Source organism: Aotus nancymaae, unplaced genomic scaffold (genome assembly GCF_030222135.1).
Source record: "Aotus nancymaae isolate 86718 unplaced genomic scaffold, 86718_ANA_hifiasm-v0.15.2.pri h1tg000032l_0, whole genome shotgun sequence".
NCBI classification, from domain to species: domain Eukaryota; kingdom Metazoa; phylum Chordata; class Mammalia; order Primates; family Aotidae; genus Aotus; species Aotus nancymaae.
The window spans coordinates 14,275,166-14,300,490 of record NW_026988445.1 but is presented as its reverse complement, the minus strand read 5'-3'; the positions used below and the strand labels follow the sequence as shown (position 1 = coordinate 14,300,490).

The 25,325-nt window shown below is 36.3% G+C and overlaps 1 protein-coding gene across 21 annotated transcripts in view; it reads left to right on the top strand.

Annotated features, from left to right (window-relative positions):
- CDC42BPA (CDC42 binding protein kinase alpha) overlaps nucleotides 1-25,325 on the top strand; it is a 331,128-nt gene that overhangs the window by 94,189 nt on the left and 211,614 nt on the right. For all 21 annotated transcript variants that reach the window (XM_012459841.3, XM_012459835.3, XM_012459840.3 and 18 more), the window contains exons 3-5: nucleotides 1,109-1,192; nucleotides 9,330-9,425; nucleotides 25,124-25,272. In XM_012459841.3, the coding sequence (XP_012315264.1) occupies nucleotides 1,109-1,192; nucleotides 9,330-9,425; nucleotides 25,124-25,272 (329 nt within the window). The remainder of the gene's footprint in view (nucleotides 1-1,108; nucleotides 1,193-9,329; nucleotides 9,426-25,123; nucleotides 25,273-25,325) is intronic.

The window sequence follows — 25,325 nt, the reverse complement described above, 5'->3', positions numbered from 1 at the left end:
AAAAACTATAATCACAGTCATTATAACCACTTATAACAATTACCAAAAAATATTCAGTATTTATAAACTTACTGTAATTATATGGTCATATTACTTTTATTGCAGTCTGATTCAGATATAAATTTATTAAATAACCTTGATATGCACATTTGCTATTAAGTTTTTTTTTGGCATTTGAATTTAAACCTATTCTCTAATTTTGGAAATATCCCATTGAACAGCAGTTTGAAGATCTGCTGCATATAGTTTGACCTCCCTTTCTGCATATTAGGGTAGCATTTCTCTTCCTCCCCACCCATCTCCAGTAACTGGAAACAGTCTCGCTCAACCTTTATCTTTCTCTTTTGTAGGCGAGCCTCAGGCCTATGGTAAATCCAATGGGCTGTAAGTGCACTTAGAAATTATCTGGTTAAACTGAAGCAGAGAGATAGAAATGTCATCAGTTTGTTGAGAGTGAGAAAGGTATTTATGTATTTGATAGTTTTTGATCCACAATTGAAATATAAAATACAGAAATATATGTTCCCTTTTTTTTCTTTTTGGAAGGGATGTGTAAAGTCTAGTTTTTGTAAAATTATTAGTTTTAATTGCTCTCTAGGTATGTGTACGTATATGTGTGTATGTGGATTATGGTATAGTATGTAAGAGTATGTGGTATGAAAAATAGGATTGTTTTCAGTTTATTTCATATTGTTTGATCCTCGTAGAACATATTTGTTTTGGCAGCAGGCCTTCCTTGTAACATGGTATTGGAGCTTTGCATGCATTATTTAATAAGCTCTAGTTCTTTCCTGTTGAACCTTTTGTTCAGTTTCTAATGATAGTAGATATTGAGTTTAAATTCCAGAGCAGAAAACTTGAAAAGGGGGATATAATGTATACTTACCAACTAATACAGTGTTCACAAATATAGTTATTGGTTTGGCACGTGTTCACTAACTTTTTCATCTGACAACATTATTTAATTTAGGATCTTAGAATTTGAACTGCATTGAAATAATTGATAATTGGTACTTACTTTTTTACAGAGAGGAAAAAGGAAAATGGATGGCTGAAAAAATTATTATTTGTCATATTTTAAAATTTATATTTCCATTATCTTTTCCAGGTTGCTGTAGTAAAACTAAAAAATGCAGATAAAGTATTTGCCATGAAAATATTGAATAAATGGGAAATGCTGAAAAGAGCTGAGGTAAGAGTCTTACGTACTAGAATATATAAGCATTTTAGAAATTTTTTTCAGAAACTATATAATTACATACAACTCATTAAATATTATTTGGTAACATTTATGGTGACTTTTTAAGGCATAAAAGACAAGTTCAACACAATTATGATATAATTATGATAAAGGTTACAATCCATAATGCTAATTTAATATTAGTGGGATACTAAATGGAAACCCTTGTAATGTGGGGCTTATGCAGCTATAATTAAAGGATGGGTGCAGACTACACTCTAGAAAGACATTTTGTAATCATTAATTTCTAATATGACATTGCTTGTTTATATTATTTTGTATTTATCTATATTCTGTTACAAGCAAAAGTCAGCAGGAGTTTTGAACATGCCGTCTAGGAATTCTGTTTAATGCTGATTATGCAGTCACTTTATATTTTGTTTTATGTTACAGGAGTTATAGTAAAATCTATTAGTGCAAGAATTACCAGCATTTTTATGTAGATTTGAGGGAAGGATTGGCTGGAGTGATGTTAAAAATATCCAGCACCTGGTATGGCCTGGTCAGAACTGACATCACACATAGATTTGGGGTGAAGTTCTAGGGGTCCCCTGCTGTACTGTGTCATGGTGAAGGGTTGCTTGGGGTAGGCATTCTGAGGCTTCAAGGAAGCAGAACTTAACTGGTGTAGAATTCTGTCAGTATTTTAACTGGCAAAAGGTGATACTGACGAGCAGGCTGAATATTAGCCCTGGAAGTTGGCAAGATTTATAAGAGAATAAAGAGAAATTTGCCCTTAGAAATCTTCATTTATCTGTCAGCACTTGTAGCAACCCAAAGATGAACAGACATAATAGGGAAAAGCAAAAAGGGTTCCCATGATTACAGATACGGTGGCATTGAAAGTAAAAACTTCATTGTTTATTTCTTTGGAGAAATTTGAAAACACAAAGAAGAAACTAATAATCACTTTTGTTCTATTACCCAGAATTAATAACATTTTGGTCAAGTATTTGCTTCTAGGTTTTTTTTAAACTCTGGGGGAAAAAGAAAACCCTCTGAAGAGAAGCACAAATATATTCTTTGTAAAACAAATAGTAGCATATACTGATAAAGCTAACATGTTCTTTTACCACCCAAGTCCATCCTTTTTCTACCTCCCAGAAGTAATTATTACTTTAAAAATATTATTTATTCATTAAACACTTTTTTGGTTTTATATATTTAGGAGATACAGGTGCAGATTTCTTATATGCATATATTGCATCGTGGTGGAGTACACATCTAGTGAACCCATCACCCAAATAGTGAACATTGGACCCAGTAGGCAACTTTTCAACCTTCATCCCCTTCCCACCTTCCCATCTTTTGTAGTCTGCAATGTATTATTCCACTTTGTATGTCCATGTGTACTCATGGTTTAGCTTCCACTTACAAGTGAGAACATGTGGTACTTGGCTTTCTGTTTCTGAGTTTTTTTCACTTAAGATAATGGCCTCCAGTTCCATTCATGTTGCTGCAGAAGATAAGATTTCCCATAAATATATATATATGTATATATATGTATTTTTTTACATATGTGTACACACACACACATACATGTATGTATACACACACCATATTTTCTTTATCCAGTCCTGCGTTAATGGGCACTAAGTTTGAATCTGTGACTTTGCTATTGTTAATAGTGCTGATAAATGTTTGAGTACAGGTATCTTTTTGATACAATGATATTTTTTCCCCTTTGGGTAGATACCTAGTAGTAGTGGGATTGCAGGATGGAGTGTTAGTTCTATTTTTAGTTCTTTGAGAAATCAATGTACTGTTTTCCATAAAGATTGTACTAATTTACATTCCTAAAGTGTATAATTGTTCCTTTTTTCTCTGCATCCCTGAGAGGTAATTACTGTGTAGTAATATCCTGTTTGACAAAGTATCTGGGAGCTTTAATGTTCCATATATCACTGGGATATGTGCCAGTGTCCATTATATTCAACAACCTTAGTTTTTACTTTTAATTTCCCTAAGACTGAATTGTCTTAACTGTAACTGGTTGGATTTCTCAAGGAGTAAATACCAAGATTGAGCTGATTGTGCAGTTATTTGTTAGGGATTTCTTTTGAGATCAACACCTGTAGAAGGGAATGGAGGGAAATAGGACTTCCCATCAGCCTCAGTTGATTCCACGGGGAGCTCTGTAGCAGAAATGGCCCTTGAGAAGTGTCCTACATTGGGTCAGAATGTCTAGACCTTTATATACCTGCCTCCATTAGACAGTGGACATGAGCTACCCCTGAAGGACATGGCCTTGGACTGGTAGGCTTTCTTCAGCTGATGCAAACCCTGAAGGTGTGACAGCATTCCCAGCAGCTGGAACAACAAATCCTGTTATTATAAAGTAGGAAATAATTAGCCAGACATGGTGGTGCATGCCTGTACTCTTTCAATTTTTAATAATAATATAAAATAGTTTGGCAGAAATAACAAGTGTGGTCAATTTACTGTTTCAGAGTTACAACTTTTAAAAAATTAAAGTTTATACTTTTTTTAATGAAGCTGTATACATTGGGTAAGAACTGGGAAAAGGAAGGATAACTAGGTTAGCTTTCATTATTGCTGGAAGTGGCAAAATTGAAAATAAAACAGTATAATTTAAAATTAAATATTTTATTGAATTAACAAGTATTAATATATTCTGTTTCTGAGACAAGATGGAATAGACTCACTTCTCCCTATTCTCCTGTGAAATACAGATAAAGATTCTGGACATTATATGTAAAATAAGCATTAGAAGATCCCCAAAGGTAGAGAGAATAAGATAGACTAGCTAGAGACCTCAGAACCTTAGAGTATAAGACCCCTTTTGGAGGTCAGTATTACGCTGATAGAAAAACCTGACAAGGACCACACAAAGAAAGTTTAAACTGAAGATAATAAGGTCTCATAAGTAGGGTAACAGTATATCTTAGTTTATCTGTGACAGTGCTGATTTATGCCTATTGTTTTATTAATTTTCCTATTGCTGTTATCCTTGTTTGGTTATTTTTATAATTGTTGTTACTATTATTAATAGTAGTAATGAATTGAGTTAATTAGATTTGAACTACCTGTACCATCTGACCTGCCACCTACATTTAAAAAGACAATGTAAGTACTACAGGAAGTAAAAAATGAACAAATGCAAGTTCCTTTTCTCCTTCAAATACCCCTAGTCCTTCTGTCTTAAGTAGATCAAACAGCTTTTCTAGGGTTTCTTATTTATCCTTAACAGAAAATTTTATTATAATGAAGTCGTATTATAAGACTGAAATTTCATTCACTTAAAATATGTATTAGATTTTTCTACTTCCATATTTAATACATTTATAATATCTCATTATTTATTAATAGCTTCATTATACTGAATGGCTATATATATATTTTATTTATTTATTTTTTGAGACAGAGTCTTGCTCTGTTGCCCAAGGCTGGAGTGCAGTGGCATGATCTCGGCCCAGCTCACTGCAGCCTCCTCCTCCCGGGTTCAAGGGATTCTCCTGCGCAGCCTCCTGAGTAGCTGGGATAACAGGGGCCTGCCACCACACCTGGCTGATTTTTTTATTTTTAGTGGAGACAGGGTTTCGTCTTATTGGCCAGGCTGGTCTTGAACTCCTGACGTCAGGTGATCCACCTGTCTTGGACACCCACAGTGTTGGGATTATGGGTGTGAGCTATCGCACCCTGCATGAATGCTATATTTTTTATTAGGCTGAATTTTAAAGAAAGTTTATAGGAATTTCAAATGTTTTCTTAGTTTTATTATTTGGAACCATGTTGCAAAAATCTTTATGTATACTGGAGTACTTTTGTAAGTTTATCTGTAGTTTGAATTCTTACAAAGATGAAGTGTCAAACAGTCAGTACATTTCATTATTTTACCATTTATCTAACTGCATGTGTTTGGCCAAGAGAAATTTCAAAACAGGAGGGAAACTAGTGCATCAAAACTAGTCATGCTACTCAAGAAGTAGATCCCAGTAAAATTTAAAAGAGTTTTACTATGAAATGCTGTTATTCAGAGATATTGTTATGGGCTGCCCTGAGGCACTTCAGCTTGTGTATACTGAAGTTGAAATGATTTCAAGGATAATTTGTACTTGAAGGGATTATCATTTTATGCTTGACCTAGAACTTCTCCACTTCCCAAATTAAACTCCTTGCTTGTTGAACTCTGGGATTTTAGTAGGGGAGGGGAGACATTTAAACTTTGATAGCTATTACTTCAATAAAATTATCTTCTATAAAAGTTGGACCACTATTATCTTTGCACTAATAGTATGTAAACATGCCAGTTGTGGACGTTACCAAGTTATTTCTAATTTTAAAATTATATTAAAAACTTTTTACTGAAAAATAAGTTAAAAATGATACGTCTCGTGTTTGATTTGGACATCACATATATATTACAATGAAGACTTAAAAGTGAATTGATGCCATGGTAATATTTAGAATTCTTACATTTTGCAACTTAAAATTTCACTCATTTAGATTTTAAAAATGAAAAATTTTTTCGTTCAAATATTAGAGATTCAATTATTATTTGAAAGAATTTCTCTGTGATGGTATTCTATGGCAGAGAGAAGTCTTTACTCCTAGTATATGATAAGCCAAAGTAGATAAAATCATCAGTGGATTTTTTTTCTTTTTAACTCATGCTCTCCAAGTATCTGCAGTTTTGATGTGCAGTATAAGATTATTAATCTGACGAGCGCATCTTATGAATATGGTGAAGGGAATCCTGTGACAACTTTCCAGAATTACCATTTATGTATGTAGTCCTTACTAACTTCTGTTTCAACATAGGCATTCCTGTTTCTCTTTATCCCAATTGTCCATTAAGAATAAAAGTTAAATAATATATGACTGAATTTTTCTTTTTTTAAAAAAAGGAAAACTGTGTAACAGTTGAAAACATCACAGTGACAAGCAGAATGTTTAGATGAACATTTGTTTGAGAAAGTGAATGAATCTGAGGAAGTGATATGATCTACAGTAACGCTTCCTACATGTTTGTTATTAACACATTCTTAGATATCAAATATTCTGTTTTTAAAGGGGGGAGATACTGTTTAGTTTTTTTTTTTTTTTTAAAGTAGTGAAGTAGATATTACTACAGCCTTTAAGCATGTTGAATCCTCAGAGCATCTCTATGCATGTATATACCCTGGGTATATGTGCGTCATGATTTAGATGATATTGATCTAGAGCAGGGCTTCTCAGCAGGGACTCTATTGACATTTGGGGCCAGATAATTCTTTGTTGTAGGGTTGGTTGTGTGCATTGTAGGTTATTTAGCAGCATCCCTAGACTCTACCCACTAAATGCCAGCAGAACCCATCCTTTCCCAATTGTGACAAGCAACTGAGAGCAGTGTGATATATCGAAGCAAAATGTAGCCTGTGGTTTATATCCAGACTCAGGATTCAACGCATTGATAGGAATCATTTAATAGCTAAATATTTATAGATAAAATCTTACGATTTGTAGGTATACATGCATAGAAAATGTTAGGGCCAAATGAATTAAAATGTTGATTGTTTTGTAGATCATGGCTGTTGAATTTACCTTGTGGGATATAATAATTAAGCACTTAATATATATATAATACTGTGTATTAATTTTAGTGTATCTGGAATATGGTATAGCCATCAAGAAAAAAATAGGTAGATTTTTATGTATTGATACAGAAGGATCTTCAAATTCATTGTTACTTGAAAAAAACAACCAACTTACAGAGCACTATAAATATAAACTCATTTGTATGAAGACCAAATAATATAGGGGAGGTGGGATACCATGTGAATATATAATGTGTAATGTGTTGTCTGTGTGTGTGTGCATGCATGCTTACATAGACACAGATTTTTTGAGAGGATTCTGAACAAAGAATTAATAATAGTACTGGACACAACAATTGGGCATTGAAACTAAGGGAATGTGACTCAAGGAGACTTACTTTCTTAGAGTTATCTTTGAAGTTTCTGTCATAGTGTTGTTATTTTTTGTTTCTTTTTAGTTAAAAATTAAAGATAAGCTGGGCACGGTGGCTCACGCCTATAATCCCAGCACTTTGGGAGGCTGAAGCGGGTGGATCACGAGGTCAAGAGATCGAGACCATCCTGGTCAACATGGTGAAACCCCATATCTACTAAAAATACAAAAATTAGCTGGGCATGGTGGCCCATGCCTGTAGTCCCAGCTACTCAAGAGGCTGAGGCAGGAGAATTGCTTGAACCCAGGAGGCAGAGGTTGCGGTGAGCTGACATTGCACCATTGCACTCCAGCCTGGGTAATAAGAGGGAAACTCCATCTCAAAAAAAAAAAAAATTGAAGATAATGTATTACAGAATTATGATATTTAAAATTCAGTTTTAGGCTGGGTGTGGTAGCTCATAGCTCATTTCTATAATCCTAGCACTTTGGGAGGCTGGAAGATTGCTTAAGCCCAGTAGTTTGAGACCAGCCTGGGCAAGATAGTGATAGTCCCAGCTGCTCAGGAGGCTAAGGTGGGAGGATCACTTGAGCTCAGGAGCCTGGGCTGCAGTGAGCTGTGATTGCACCACTGCACTCCAGCTTGGGCAATAGAGATCCCATCTCAAAAAGGAAAGTAAGAAAATTATTTTCTATTTTTGATCATACATTTCTAGGTCCTCCAGGATATACTTTTATAGTAGTGGAAATATATTCTCAGAATAAACTACAACTTTAAAAAATCAGTTTGAAAAAACAATCCATTAGAGCAAATGGACAAAGGAAGTAAACAATTAAAAGACAAAGTTCAGGTGTCAGATAAGTGTATATAAAGTTATTTATCTGCACCTGTAATTAGGAATATGTTATTAATTAAAGGAATATATTTCACATCCATCATGTTGGCAACAACTTAAAAGTCTAATAATGTCACATATAGTTGAGGATGTGGAAAAGCAGAGCTTTGATATGCTGGGTGGAGGAGTAATTGGTATAGCACTCAGGAAAGAAAATTGGCTGTCTCTGGTAAAGTTGAAATTAGCGTTTAGTATTTCTATTTCTAAGCGTATATGATGGAGAAACTCTTGCACATTTGTACAAATGTTTACTGCAACATTGTATATAATAATACAAAACTGGAAATAACCTATGTTTCCATGGTTGGGTGTTGCATAAATAAATTCTAGTGCATTCAAACAATGGTATGCCATAGCGGTTAAAAGAAGAACAGTCATTCTTGAGCAAAAAATAAATAAATAAATAGATAAATAAATAAATAAATTACAAATGGATAGATAAAATTATGCCATTCACATAAATCTTTTCTTTTTTTTTTTTTGAGACAAGGTCACTGTTCTGTCACTCAGGTTGGAGTGCAGTGGTGCCATCTTGGCCACTGCAACCTCTGCCTCCTGAGTTCAAGCAGTTCTCCAGCCTTAGCCTCCCAAGTCGCTGGGATTATACTTGTATGATACCACACCTGGCTAATTTTTGTATTTTTGGTAGAGACAAGGTTTCACCATGTTGCCCAGGCTGGTCTCAAACTCCTGAGCTCAACCGATCTGCCTGCCTTGGCCTCTCAGAGTGCTGGGATTACATGCATGAGCCACTGTACCTAGCCCATGAAAATTTTTAAAACACCAGCAAATCTATTGTTTTTAGACGTAGAGATGTATGATCAAAGCATATTATTGGTGGACTATCCACTGACTTCAGATTATTGATTACAGCAGATGCAAAAGGGAAGACAATGGGTTCACTGTTTGGAGTAGGAGTAGGAGTAGGAAGACCACAATTTATATTTTATTTCTTTTAAAAACAGAAGTAAATATGGCAAAATGTAGACATTTATAGTATCTGGATGGTGGGTTGGTCCATGGTTCTTAAATTATTCTGCGCATTTTTCTGATTGTTTTGAACTATAAAAGTGTTGGTTAATATAAAGTATATTTTTAAAAAGTATTATTCCAGTAGCCCAGTTTCTGAGGGTTCTTTGAAACTTGTGTTATTGAAAAGTCTTATAAAAACCAAGTGTATTCCTTTTCCAGAACAGAAATAATATAAACATACTGAGTAATTCTTTGCATATTTCCTAGTTTTACATAAAATATGCTCTAAAAATTTTCTTTTTGCTTTTCAGACAGCATGTTTTCGTGAAGAAAGGGATGTATTAGTGAATGGAGACAATAAATGGATTACAACCTTGCACTATGCTTTCCAGGATGACAATAACTTAGTAAGAATCATTTTTGTATTTCTATGTACTGCTTTTTTTGTTGGAAGAATTAGCATTATTTTTATTTAAGCATTGTTTAAATATAGGTTTCATATAGATAATTACTGCATTTCACACAGAGTAAGTTGTTCACTTGTTAGGTGTTTTTTTTTTTTCTCCCTGGAAATTTGATACCTTTTCATTGGAATTCTTTATGCTAATAAGCAAGTCAAAGCTAAATCCAATCATTTAATTTCTATTAGTTAAGTTCCATAGAAGGTCTTCAGGAGTTTTTAATGATTTTCCCAATATATTTTATTCATAGTATTCTATTGCTTTTTAGAATTTTATATATTTTTCTAAGTGGCTATGTGCTGTGTTAAGTAGAGCCACATTTAAAACATAGGCTATGTCTGATTTTATATTGAGATAAGACACTTCACAAAAGTTGAGAAAGAGCTTGGAGGAAAATCAAAATATTAGAAGCACTGCCAGTTGAGAATTAATAAGAATAAAGAGATAAATGAGTGAATAGGAAAATAAGATTAAATCTATCACAATTGAGTATGCAACTGCTTGGCCTGCTATTTGAGGCTCCTCATTGTCTGACCCCGATTTTTATTTCCATGTTTATTCTTTAGCATACATGTATTGAAATACTCCTGTGTGTTGCACACTACACCAAAAACTGGGATATAAAAATTAATGGGATATTTTTCAGTCATTTGACAAATACTTATTGGACTGACCTGTTGCTTTCCTCCTTCTACCTTCTTTCATGATGTGCTTCTTTCTTTCCTTTTTCTTTCCATTTCCTTACTTCTTTTTCTTTTTCTTCTTCTTTTTTTTTGATGGTATCTCCCTGTGTCACCCAGGCTGGAGTGCAGTGGTGCTATCTGATCTCCGCCTCCTGACTGGGACTATGGGTGTATGTCATCATGCCCAGCTAATTTTTTGTGTTTTTGGGAGAGATGAGATTTCACCATGTTGCCCAGGCTGGTCTCAAACTCCTGAGCTAAAGTGATCCACCTGCTTCAGCCTCCCAAAATGTTGGAATTACAGGCGTGAGCCACCGTGCCTGGCCAGGGTCTCTTTTCTTATTCTTAGATTCCCATGAGGGGAGCCAGGGAGTAAATCCAAAATCAAGTAATATTTTCAGATTATTTCAAATGGAGAAAATACTACATTTATTCGAAGATAAGTCAGTAAAGACTCTTCTAAGACAAGTAGTAATTAGCTAAACCAAGAAGAAGAATATGGAGAGAGAGGGCTTGGTAGGCAAAAGTATCGAGATTTGAAGTCAGTACTTGTTTGTATTGACTGAAGAGGCTTGGGGAGAAGGGAGGCAGGAGGGAGAACTTAAATAGCTAACATGTTCTTTTATGTTCTGCTAAGAAAATTAGACTTTTGCAACCATGTTTTTTGATTGAGGGTGGTCATGAAACTCTTGTGTATGTTTTTAAATTTCATCATATCTGAGAGCCTAGACAATATAGCATATTACAATAAAACTGCCCAGACTGATCTGTTGCTTTCCTCCTTCTACCTTTCGTGGTTTCTCAGGAGTTCCTCACAGAGCAAAGTATGAAACCTACTGTTTTAAGACTATAGGAAGGTTTGAGACTGGAAAGGACTAGGGTTGTTTGAGAGATGAGAGGAAGGCCAGTGTGATTATAGTAACCAAGGACAGAGAGGTATAAAATGAGGCTTTGAGAGCATAGATCATGAGGAGTCAGATTTTACTTGAATTTCAAGAAGAGTTTTCTGGAGAGTGAAATAATCAGTTTTATGTTTTATGTGGAACATGGTGACAGCATTGTGGATTATGGATTTTGGGGATAAAACTAGAGGCAAAGACACTGGTTAGGAGACTTTTACAAATTCAGGTGACAGATGGGGAGGACTTGAATAAAGGTGATAATATCCAAGTAGGGATGAAGAGGAGGGGTTGGCTTCACATTACTATTTAGAAAGTAAAATAATTAAAACTTTATGTGTTTGAGTGGATGTCAGTGGAGGAGAGAGGAGTCATAATGATTCTCGTTTCCAATGCCTGACTTAACGGGATTTAGTAGTCATTGATGAATTGAGTTGGGGAATAGAGGAGGAAGAGAAAATTTAGAGTAGGGGGAAAATGATTTGTTTAATTTGGTAGATGTTTGGTTTGAATTGTAGTATGATCCATTCACTGGGTTGGATATATAAGTCTGGTGCTCTATATATAGAGTGAATAGCACTACACATCTTTGAGTACTATTTTATAGTTCAGGTTTTGGCAGACTGTGGGCTGCAGCTCAAATCTGGCCTACCACTTGTTTTTGTAGAGCCTGCAAGCTAAGAATGGTCTTTACATTTTTAAATAGTTGAAAAACATCAAAAGAATAATACTTTCTGGCACATGAATATTATATTAAATTCAAATTTCAGTCTCCCTAAAAGTTTATTGTAACACAACTACACTTACTGATTTATGTATTGTGTGTGGCTGCTTTTGTGGTACAATGGCAGAGCTGACTAGTGACAGAGACTGGCACTGTGACAAAGGGTAACACAGTGTATGTATTACTCTCATTTTGCACTGCTGCTTAGTACACTATAAATTGCAGTGACACATAGTTATAACTTGATAGTATTTTGAATGCTATACATATTGCTGTACCCCATAACATTTTATTATTATTTTTCTTAATAGTACATACTCATCATGACAAAATAAGGCAAAAAGTCTTCAGATATTAGGCTTTTAGGCACAGTAGTGTGGATTATTTTGTTATGGATTAAATGGCAGAGTATTGTGTTTATTATGCAACCACACTACAATAATACTAATACAATATACATCTGCATTTCCGGACTAAGCACTCATCACACATTCCCAACTCACAGACTATCTATCGCAGCAGAACTTTGTAAAAATAAAAATGAAAATGAGTGCATCTGTAGTAAGTTTCTGAGTAGCTCATTTGTTAGCCAAGCAAGGAACGCCACTTACTGATGTAGAATTAATTAAATCGTGTTTGATTGCAGCAGCTGAAAAAACATGCCCAGGGAAGATAAATTTGTCTAAGACTATGTATTAGCCTTTTCGTGATAACAGTTGCTCAAAGAATTGAGGAAACTGCTAGCACATCAACGTTTAATTATAAAACCAGAGAAATGTGTGGACGTTTGTTTTTTCTTACTATGTAAGTACTTACATTATATCCCTGATTTTACCTTTTGGCTTGCCAAGCCTAAAGTGTTTATTATCTGTCCCTTACAAAAAAGTTGACCAACTCCTGTTGTAAATAACAGTGAATAAAAGGAGTAAATGAGAATAGCTGAGTAATGCTTGTAAAATGTGAAAATAGGCCATGCGTGATGGCTCACGCCTGTAATTCCAGTATTTTGGGAGGCTGAGGGGGAAGCATCGCCTGAGTCCAGGTGTTCAAGACCAACTTGGCTTCAAGACCCTTTCTCTACAAAAAAAGTTTGGTGTAGTGTTACACACCAGTAGTTTCAGCTACTTGGGAGGCTGAGGCAGGAGGATCACTTGAGCCCAGGAAGTTGAGGCTGCAGTGCAGTGAGCTATGATCACACTGCTGTACTCCAGCCTGGGTGACAGAGAGAGACCCTGTCACTAAAAAACAAAAAGAAGAAGTGAAAACAAATGTGCCTAGAGAAGACAGAGGGACCCAAGAGGAAGAAGACAAATGGAAATGATCAGAGCAAGAAAGAGAATCAAGATACCGTACTATGGAAACTAAGAGTTGGTGGAGGAAATGGTCAAGTGTTAAATAGAGTGTTTGGCTCAAAAAAAAAAAAAAAAGATAGGAAATATTGTACTCGCTTACAAATCCTACATTTCAGCCTCAGGGGAATATCCTTCATTCTCAAACGTACTCTGTACTCTACATTTTGCCCTTGTTTTTGATATCTATGATACATTTAATACCAGTACCATTCCTCTTCCCTGTTCCTGTTGAAGTCCAGCTAGTACTTTCAAATTGTGCCCAAATTCATCTTAAAATAGTCATTTCCAGAATTGCCCATTGGAATTCATCTTTCTCATCTCATTCTGACTTTACATTTTAAAATTATTAATATTACATAACTAATACATGTATGTGTGTATCTCTGACTTTTTAAATACAACTTCAAAAAACATTTGCATCTTTAGCTAAAATGAAATTAAAGGTTTTTCCAACCCCACTGGAAACAAGGAAAAAACTTAAAGGTTTATATAACTTTAAAAAATATCATATATATATATAAAAAATTGCACTTTAGGTTCTGGGGTACATGTGCAGAACATGCAGGATTGTTGCATAGGTACATACATGGCAATGTGGTTTGCTGCCTCCATCCCCTGTCACCTATATCTGGCATTTCTCCCCATGTTATCCCTCCTCAACCTCCCTGCCCCCTGCTGTCCCTCCCCTATTCCCCCACAAGAGACCTCAGTGTGTGATGCTCCCCTCCCTGTGTCCATGTGTTCTCATTGTTCAACAGCCGCCTATGAGTGAGAATGTGTGGTGTTTGATTTTCTGTTCTTGTGTCAGTTTGCTGAGAATGATGGTTTCCAGATTCATCCATGTCCCTACAAAGGACACAAACTCATGTTTTTTATGGCTGCATAGTATTCCATGGTGTATATGTGCCACATTTTCCTTGTCTAGTCTGTCATCAATGGGCATTTGGGTTGGTTCCAGGTCTTTGCTATTGTAAACAGTGCTACAATGAACATACGTGTGCATATGTCTTTATAATCCTTTGGATATATACCCAGTAATGGGATTGCTGGGTCAAATGGTATTTCTATTTCTAGGTCCTTGAGGAATCGCCACACTGTCTTCCACAATGGTTGAACTAATTTGTACTCCTACCAACAGTGTAAAAGTGTTCCTATTTCTCCACATCCTCTCCAGCATCTGTTGTCTCCAGATTTAATGATCACCATTCTAACTGGCATGAGATGGTATCTCAATGTGGTTTTGATTTGCATTTCTCTAATGACCAGTAATGATGAGCATTTTTTCATATGTTTGTTGGCATCATTATATGTCATCTTTTGAAAAGTGTCTGTTCATGTCCTTCACCCACTTTTGAATGGGTTTGTTTGTTTTTTTCTTGTAAATCTGTTTTAGTTCTTTGTAGATTCTAGATACTAGCCCTTTGTCAGATGGGTGGATTGCAAAAATTTTTTCCCATTCTGTTGGTTGCCGGTTCACTCTAATGATTGTTTCTTTTGCTGTGTAGAAACTCTGGAGTTTAATTAGATCCCATTTGTCTATTTTGGCTTTTCTTGCCAACGCTTTTCGTGTTTTAGTCATGAAGTCCTTGCTTATGCCTATGTCCTGAATGGTTTTGCCTAGGTTTTCTTCTCTGGTTTTTATGGTGTTACGTCTTATGTTTAAGTCTTTAATCCATCTGGAGTTAATTTTAGTGTAAGGTGTCAGGAAGGGGTCCAGTTTCTGGTTTCTGCACATGGCCAGCCGGTTTTTCCAACACCATTTATTAAACAGGGAATCTTTTCCCCATTGCTTGTTTTTGTCAGTTTTGTCAAAGTACAGATGGTTGTAGATGTGTGGCGTTTCCTCCGAGGCCTCTGTTCTGTTCCATTGGTCTATATCTCTGCTTTGGTACTAGTACCATGCTGTTTTGATTACTGTAGCTTATAGTATAGTTTGAAGTCAGTTAGCATGATGCCTCCAGGTTTGTTCTTTTTGCTTAGGATAGTCTTGGCTATGCAGGCTCTCTTTTGGTTCCATATGAAGTTTAAGGTGGTTTTTTCCAGTTCTGTGAAGAGGGTCATAAGTAGCTTGATAGGGATAGCATTGACTCTGTAAATTACTTTGGGCAGTATGGCCATTTTCTTGATATTGACTCTTCCTAACCATGAGCATGGAATGTTTTTCCATCTCTTTGTGTCCTCTCTTACTTCCTTGAGCAGTGGTTTATAGTTCTCCTTGAAGAGGTCCTTTATAGCCCTTGTTAGTTGTATTCCTAGGTATTTTTTTCTCTTTGTGGCAATTGTGAATGGCAGTTCATTCTTGATTTGGCTCTCTTTAAGTCTGTTATTGGTGTATAGAAATGCCTGTGATTTTTTCACATTGATTTTGTATCCTGAGACTTTGCTGAAGTTGCTTATCAGTTTCAGGAGATTTTGGTCTGAGACGATGGGGTCTTCTAAATATATGATCATGTCATCTGAAAATAGAGACAGTTTGACTTCCTCCTTTCCTAATTGAATACCCTTTATGTCTTTTTCTTACCTGATTGCTCTGGCTAGAACTTTCAATACTGTGTTGAATAGGAGTGGTGAGACAATAGGACATCCTTGTCTAGTGCCAGATTTCAAAGGGAATGCTTCCAGTTTTTGCCCATTCAATATGATATTGGCTGTGGGTTTGTCATAAGTAGCTTTTATTATTTTGAGATACATTTTGTTGATACCCAGTTTATTGACAGTGTTTAGCATAAAAGGCAGTTGAATTTTGTTGAAGGCCCTCTCTGCATCTATTGATAATCATGCAGTTTTTGTCTTAGGTTCTGTTTATGTGGTGGATTACATTTATAGACTTGTGTATGTGGAACCAGCCTTGCCTCCCCTATATGAAGCCTACTTGATCATGATGGATAAGCTTTTTGGTGTGCTGTTGGATTCAGTTTGCCAGTATTTTATTGAAGATTTTTGCATCTGTGTTGATCATGGATATTGGCCTGAAGTTTTCTTTTCTTGTTGAGTCTCTGCCGGGTTTTGGTATTGGGATGATGTTGGTCTCATAAAATGATTTGGGAGCATTCCCTCTTTTTGGATTGTTTGGAATAGTTTCAGAAGGAGTAGTACCAGCTCCTCTTTGTATGTATGGTAGAATTCAGCTGTGAACCTATCTGGACCTGGGCATTTTTTGATTGGTAGGCTATTAATTGCTGCCTCAACTTCGGCCCTTGTTACTGGTCTAATACAGGTTTCAACTTCTTCCTTCTTTAGGCTTGGGGAGGGTGCAAGTGTCTGGGAATTTATCCATTTCTTCCAGGTTTACTGGTTTATGTGCATTGAATTGTTTTAGTAATGTCTGATGGTAGTTTGTATTTCTGTGGAATCGGTGGTGATATCCCCTTTATTGTTTTTTTATTCCATCTATTTGATTATTTTCTCTTTTTTTTTTTATTAATCTGGCTAGCGATCTATTTTGTTGATCTTTTCAAAAAACCAGCTCCTGGATTTGATTTTTTTGAAGGGTTTTTTGTGTCTCTTATCTCCTTCAGTTCTGTTCTGATCTTAGTTATTTCTTGTCTTCTGCTAGCTTTTCAGTTTTCTTGATCTTGCTCCTCTAACTCTTTCAATTTTGATGACAGGGTGTCGATTTTAGATCTTCCCTTGCTTCTAATGTGGGCATTCATTGCTATAAATTTCCCTCTAGACAATCCTTTAAATGTATCGCAGAGATTCTTTTACATTGTGTCTTCGTTCTTGTTGGTTTTGAAGAACATCTGTATTTCTCCCTTCATTTCATTGTTTATCCAGTCAACATTCAAGAGCCAATTGTTCAGTTTCCATGAAGTTGCGCAGTTCTGAGTGAGTTTCTTAATCCTGAGATCTAATTTGATTGCGCTGTGGTCTGAGAGACTGTTTGTTATGATTTCTGTTCTTTTTCATTTGCTGAGGAGTGATTTACTTCCAATTATGTGGTCAACTTTAGAGTAGGTGCGATGTGCTGAGAAGAATGTATATTCTGTGGATTTGGGGTGGAGAGTTCTGTAGATGTCTAAGGTTTGCTTGGTCCAGATCTGAGTTTAAATCCTGGATATCCTTGTTAATTTTCTGTCTTGTTGAGCTGGCTAACATTGACAGTGGAGTGTTAAATTATCCCACTATTACTGTGTGGCAGTCTCTCTTTGTAGGTTGTTAAGAACTTGCTTTATGTATCTTGGAGCTCCTGTATTGGGTATGTATATATTTAGGATCCTTAGCTGTTCTCGTTGCATTGATCCTTTTACCATGATGTAATGCCCTTCGTTGACTCTTTTGATCTTTGTTGGTTTAAAGTCTATTTTATCAGAGACTAGGATTGCAATTCCTGCTTTTTTTCACTCTCCATTTGCTTGGTAAATCTTCCTCCATCCCTTTATTTTGAGTCTGTGTGTGTCCTTGCATGTGATAGGGGTTTCCTGGATACCGCACCCTGATGGGTTTTGACTTTTTATCCACTTTGCCAGTCTGTGTTTAGCCCATTTACATTTAGGGTTAATATTGTTATGTGTGAATTTGATCCTGCCATTTTGATGCTAGCTGGTTGTTTTGCCCATTAGTTGACGCGGTTTCTTCATTGCGTTGATGCTCTTTACCATTTGGTACGTTTTTGGAGTGGCTGGTACTGGTTGTTCCTTTTTTGTGTTTAGTGCTTCTTTCAGGAGTTGTTGTAAGGCAGGCCTGGTGGTGACAAAATCTCTCAGTAATTGCTTGTTCATAAAGGATTTTATTTCTCCTTTACTTATGAAGCTTAGTTTGGCCGGATATGAAATTCTAGGTTGAACATTCTTTTCTTTAAGGATGTTGAATATTCGCCCCCACTCTCTTCTAGCTTGTAGGGTTTCTGCTGAGAGATCTGCTGTGAGTCTGATGGGTTTCCCTTTGTGGGTAATCTGACCTTTCTCTCTGGCTGCCCTTAGCATTTTTTCCTTCATTTCAACTCCAGTGAATCTGACGGTTATGTGTCTTGGGGTTGCTCTTCTTGAGGAATATCTTTGTGGTGCTGTCTGTCTTTCCTGGACTTGAATATTGGCCTGCCTTGCTAGGTTGGGAAAGTTCTCCTGGATAATATCCTGAAGAGTGTTTTCCAACCTGGATTCATTCTCTCCATCACATTCAGGTATACCTGTCAAACATAGATTAGGTCTTTTCACATAATCCCATATTTCTTGGAGGCTCTGTTCATTTCTTTTTACTCTTTTTTCTCTTATCTTGCCTTCTCATTTTATTTCATTGAGTTGATCTTCAATCTTTGATATCCTTTCTTCTGCTTGGTCAATTCGGCTCTTGAAACTTCTGTATGCTTTGTGAAGTTCTCATGTTGTGTTTTTCAGCTCCATTAAGTCATTTATATTCTTCTCTAAGCTGTTCAATCTCATTAGCATTTTGTGAAACCTTTTTTCAAGGTTCTTAGTTTCTTTGCACTGGGTTAGAACATGTTCTTTTAGCTCAGAGAAGTTTGTTATTACCCACCTTCTGAAGCCTGTTTCTGTCAGTTTATCAGACTCATTCTCTATCCAGCTTTGTTCCCTTTCTGGTGAGGAGTTGTGATCCCTTGGAGGAGGAAAGATATTCTAGTTTTGAGTGTTTTCATCCTTTTTGTGCTGGTTTCTTGCCATCTTTGTGAATTTATCTACCTGTGGTCTTTATAGTTGGTGACTTTCGGATGAGGTCTCTGAGTGGATGTCTTTTTTTGTTGATGTTGAAGTTATTTCTTTCTGTTTTTTACTTTTCCTTCTAACAGTCAGGCCCCTCTGCTGTAGGACTGCTGGAGGTCCACTCCAGACCCTGCTTGCCTAGGGAATCACCAGCAGCGGCTGCAGAAGAGTAAGGATTGCTGCCAGTTTCTTCTTCTGTTATCTTTGTCCCAGAAGGATACCCGCCAGATGTCAGCCTGAGCTCTCCTTTATAAGGTGTCTCTTTGGATATACGGGAGTTGGGGGGCTGCTTGAGGAGACAGTTTGTCCCTTATAGGAGCTCAAGTGCTGAGCTGTGAGGTCCATTGTTCCATTCAGAGCTGCTCTGCAGATATGTTAAGTCTGCTGCAGTGGAACTCATAACCGCCTTTTTTCCCAGGTGCTCTGTCCTGGGAAGGTGGGGCTTTATTTATAAGTTCCTGATGTGCTCCCCCTTTTTTCAGAGATGTCCTGCCTAGCAAGGAGTTAGCCTAGTCACAGTCTGCCAGCAGAGGCGTTGCTGAGCTGCCATGGGCTCTGCCCGGCTGCTTTGTGAACTTCCTTGTGGTTTTGATTACAGAGGAATAGTTAGAACTGCCTTGGTAATAGTGATCTGCCTCAGTAATGGCGGACTGCCTCGGTAGTGGCGGACTGCCTCGGTAATGGTGGACGTCTTTCCCCCCACAGAGTTGGACCATCTGTGCTTGCTGGGAAACTCTCAATACAGAGTTTCAGATTGCTGGTCTTTGTGGGGGTGAAAACTGCCAAGCCTGATCGACCGGCTCCCTGTTTCAGCCCCTTTTTTTTTTCAGTCAAATGGACGGCCCTGTCTCCCGGGCGTTCTGGGCGCCAGTTGAAATGGCCACCGAGATTTGTGTGAGTTTTTGTGTGGAGACCCCGCCTGTGCTGGCTGAAATAGCTGTGCTGGAAACTCGTCGCACTTTTCAGCCCGGGAATCTCCTCGTCTGTGGGCAGTAATAACTCATTTGGAAATGCGGTGATCACTAACCCTCTGCATTGTTCTCACTTGGAACTGCACTCCAGAGCTGTTCATATTCAGCCATCTTGGATCCCTCAAGGTTTATATAACTCTTAATAGTCATGAGGTTTATCTGATTGCAGGCCAGATCTAGGTGTTCAAACAATTTCATTATATTACTTGTCCTTTATATCCCTTATATACTTATAGAGTATAGTAATTTTTTTATACTACAGATTGTGACCCATTAGTCAGTAATAAAATCAATTAAGTTGGTTACAAGCAGAATTTTTTTTTTTAAGAGACAAGATCTTACTCTGTTGCCCAGGGTGGATCTTGCTCTGTTGCCCAGTCATAGGTCACTGCTGCCTCTACTCCTGGGCTCAGGCAGTCCTCTTGCCTCAGCCTCTTGAGTAGCCGAGAATATAGGTGTGTGCCACTGTGCCCTACTAACTTAAAATTTTTTTTTTTTTTTTTTTTTTTGGTAAAGATGGGGTCTCAGTTTGTTGCTCAGGCTCGTGTTGAACTCTTGGCTTCAAATGATCCTTTCAGCTTGACCTCCTAAAGTATTGGGATTACAGGCGTGAGCCACCATGCCCAGCCATAAGCTACATTTTAAAAAATTAAATAGAATAGAAAATGACAGAGCTCATGACAAGTAGTAAGAGTGAATATGATCTCATGACACATTTCTTTTATGATATACCAAATTATTATATAAGCTTTATATATTATTGTGGGTTATAGTGAGAATTGTTTAAAAGCCATAACATAGAGCTTTGTATGTGTTAGTTGCACAGTTGTTAAATTGAATAGAATGATGTTTTAACTGGATTTGTTATACATAATATAAAAAATTTTAGAAATGGATGTATCATGCAAATATAATCTGCATGGGTTTTGTTAACAACATTTTAAGAGGAAATTAAAACATATCCCACATCTTTGCCTAGAAAAATTATAGCAGTGTATCATAATTTTAAAAATGTTTCTAAATAGTGAATAAAATCCACAATTACGGCCAGGTGCGGTGGCTCAAGCCTGTAATCCCAGCACTTTGGGAGGCCGAAGCGGGTGAATCAGGAGGTCAAGAGATCGAGACCATCCTGGTCAACATGGTGAAACCCCGTTTCTACTAAAAATACAAAAAATTAGCTGGGCACGGTGGCGCATGCCTGTAATCCCAGCTACTCAGGAGGCTGAGGCAGGAGAATTGCCTGAACCCGGGAGGTGGAGGTTGCCGTGAGCCGAGATCGTGCCATTGCATTCCAGCCTGGGTAGTAAGAGCGAAACTCCGTCTCAAAAAAAAAAAAAGAAAAAAATCCACAATTACAGTGTATTCTGTAGTAGAGAAATGTAACACTGCAAATTTGTGCATTGCTTAAAACTCTACATTTTGGTATAAATATAGAAATAGTTATATAATTTTGTAGATATATTAATAGAAATAAAGTACCCAAATACCAAATTTTATATAGCAAAAATTTCCCAAAACTTTGATGAGAAAAAACCTGAAGTGTGATTTATCTCTCTCCTCTTATTTAGTTTTATTTGCATTCTTTGTATTTGACATTAGGATTAACATTTCTTTTTCAAAGACATTTGTCAAGGAAAAATATTCTGGATATGCCTCTCAATAATTACTAAAATAGAATTAAAAACATAACTGGAGGAGGAATGAAACACTCTAGTAGTCAAATTTCCTATAACTTGCCAGTTTTTCTTTAGTTTAGTGGGGAGCCTTCATCATGTATTCATTTCAAGAGTCAGAGGTCTTGGTTATCATCGAAGATTATCTTTTGAACATTTATAAAATATTAGAAAATAAAATCATTAAAAAATGTTGACAACGCTAATTTTAGATACCAGAAAAGTAAATTTTATTATGTATGATTATTTTTCAAAGTAGTTTTTAATCCTGATAGCTTTTAAATAGCCAAGTAAAGAACATAATTTATAATGCTGTACAGTTCAAGAAAGCTGTGGCAAATAACTTGACTTTCATTTCTAAGCTCCTTACCAGTATAATTTATGAAAAAATGTGCTGTGATATCAAGTAGACCTTTTGTGTGTTTCAGAAAAAGGCACATAATTTAATGATGGTTGATATTAAGATGTGATTAGATAATTGTTTCTTTAAGAAAAACTCATTAAATAGAAAGCTGCTTAGTTACATCAACATTGACGCATAAAATTTTTATCAGATAACACTAGAATATAATGAACCAGTGAAATTTGTTCCTTCTGTCTTTTCTTATTCATTGATTTCTGTTTATTATTTTGTGGTTGAGAAAAAAAACAGGAAAATATTTAGAGCAAAAGTATTTTTCTTGAATTGACATATGTAGCTTGTTTAAAAGGTGAAAGATACTTGAATTTTAAATTAATTGTAGTAACTCATGTGAACTCTAAATCCTTTATAGGAATTGAATTTGTTAAGACAGAAATTATTAGAAAAGTATCTTTTTTTAGAAAAGTATTTTTTAATAGTAAACCAAATGAAAGCAAGGAGGAATAACTAAAAGGTGAGGCTCTAAAGATTGACTGTTAATCTCTTTGTTATGTCAGCATGAGAATTAGAAGAGTTTCCTGATATTCTTACGAAGACTTCTAGAAACATATCTGTTCTTTAAAACTCTCATTTTTGGACACATAACTCATTGCATGTTTTCATATGTTTTGGCATTGTTTCCTTGGACTGGAGCTCTTTAAAAAAAAATTACAAACTGAAATAGTTTCAAAGTGATATTTTTAGAAACTCAGAGTTGGAAGTTTTATGGTGTATATATTCATATCTACAGATCTATATTTCTTTATTTTGGGTAGTATAGTAGTTGATATAATGGATATGTCATAATTCGACTAACAGTTTCCTTGATCACCATTCATATTGTTTCTGATTTGTTTCAGTTATTAATAGTTCTGTACAGTAAATATACTTGCCCATATTCCTTATATATTGGAGCTTTTGTTGTAATTGACTAAATTCTTAAGAATGAGAATACTAGATCCAAGGGATATGTACAGTTTAAATTCTAGTAGTTACTTTGATCCCAGAAGGTTATAGTATATCATCCTTCCAAAAGCAGGATTGCTTCAAGTCACTGTCCCCAAACCTGTCATGGTCTTTTTAGTAATCTGAACAGTAATTGCTAAAATCAATGATTGTTGCTTTGGCTTTCATTTCCCTAATGACTGTTGAAGTTAAGCATGTATTAATTGGCTGATTGTGTTTCCTCTTAAGTGAATTGTCTGTTAATATTCTTAGCCCAATTTTGTTGGATTATTTGTCCCTCTCTTAACAATTGGAAGGGGCTCTTTATTTTAGGATTATCTCATTGACCTATTATGAATATTACCTCTCAGTCTATGTATTTTTAAAAACTTAAAGATACCTTAGCTACATTGGGTAGTATTTTTAAAGTAGTTTTTGGTTAGGAATACCAAATTCTCAATTTTACTTTAAAATTAACCAGTCAGAACAATATGATATTATAATAATATAGGAATAGGTAACTATAGCAGAATAGATTATCTAGAAACAGATATGAGTATATCTGGGATCTTAAAATGTGATGAAGGGACGGTTCATTCGAATTGAGGAGAATGAATTATTTAACTAGTTGTTTTAGACTAGTTAAAATAACTGTCCATTTAGTCTTATAGACTCTGTCAGTAAGAAAATAGTCTTCACACTTTAATCAAAAGTAAATTATCAGGATAGTGTCAGTTAAACGTTAGGCCAGTGGGCACGCTGGCTCATGCCTGTAATCCCAGCACTTTGGGAGGCCAAGGTGGTCAGATCATGAAGTCAGGAGATCGAGACCATCCTGGCCAATGTGGTGAAACCCTGTCTCTACTAAAAATACAAAAATTAGCTGGATGTGGTACTAAAAATTCAAAAATTAGCATGCCTGTAATCCCAGCTACTCGGGAGGCTGAGGCATGGGAATTGCTTGAACCCAGGAGGCAGAGGTTGCAGTGAGCTGACATTGCGCCACTGCACTCCAGCTTGGCGACAGAGCAAGACTCCATCTAAAAACAAACAAAAAAAACCGCTAGGCCTAGTAAATATAGCAAGTAGGCCGTAGACCAGGATTTTAAATATATTCAGCTTCCCTAATTTTCAAGGCTTTAATATGTGAAATTAGTTTCTTTCTTTTTTTTTTTCTTTTTTTTTTTTTTGAGACGAAATCTCACTCTGTTGCCCAGGCTGGAGTGCAGTGGCGCGATCACGGCTCACGACAACCTCTGTCTCCTGGGTTCAAGCAAATCTCCTGCCTCAGCCTCCTGAGTAGCTGGGAGTACAGGCGTATGGCACCACGCCCAGCTAATTTTTTTTGTATTTTTAGTAGAGACGGGATTTCACCATGTTAGCCAGGGTGGTCTCGATCTCCTGACCTTGTGATCCACATACCAATAAGGATCCATATCTAAAATTAGTTGGCTTCTATTTATTATATACACTTGAGAAAAGCCCATTCTGATATTTGTACAATATTAAAAATGGGAAGAGAAACATATGGTGAGAATTGCTTTATTCTAATAGTAGTGGTTTCCAAATGCTGATCTAAGACTGATGCTGGTTCTCATAAAGTTCTTACTGATCCAAGGTGAAATAAGGAGAACATAATGATGATGAACATGAATTTCTTTGAATATAGGGACTATCCTGCATTCTGAGTTTTTTCTTTCTTTTTTTTTTTTTTTTTTTTTTTTTTTTGGTGGGGCATTCCAATGTTCATTCTTCTAAAATCTTGGAAAGTTGTGTTCCGTTGTTGTAGGTGAAGATGATAATAATAATAATATTGTAATTTGCAAAATGCAAGAATGGTAACCCTGTGTTGTTCTCTGCCCCAGTCTTTAAACATTTTGTTTTACTGCTATATGAAATTTAGAGGTGTTTTGTTTGTTTGTTTTGTTTTTTGAGACGGAGTCTTACCCTGTCATCAGGCTGGTTCACTGCAATCTCTGCCTCCCAGGATCAAGCGATTCTCCTGCCTCAGCTTCCCGAGTAGCTGGGACTACAGGCATGCTCTACCAGGCCCAGCTAATTTTTTTGTATTCTCAGTAGAGCCTGGGTTTCACCATGTTGGCCAGGGTGGTCTTGATCTTTTGACCTCATGATCCACCTGCGTCAGCCTCCCTCCCAAAGTACTGAAGTTTTGTAATGACTGCTGATCATCATCTTACACAGTTTCTTGTTAATTAGCTGCATATGTAATTAACTGCATGAATATTTGACCCAGTCCTGTTTGACCTTGGGATGCATTATTTTAATTTTTCACCCTTATTATTTACTGAGTACATTTTATTTTTTCATTCACAGTACCTGGTTATGGATTATTATGTTGGTGGGGATTTGCTTACTTTACTCAGCAAATTTGAAGATAGATTGCCTGAAGATATGGCTCGATTTTACTTGGCTGAGATGGTGATAGCAATTGACTCAGTTCATCAGCTACATTATGTACACAGGTAAGACATTGTATCTGGCTGTGAGTTACCATGTAATATCTAGCAACAGAGGT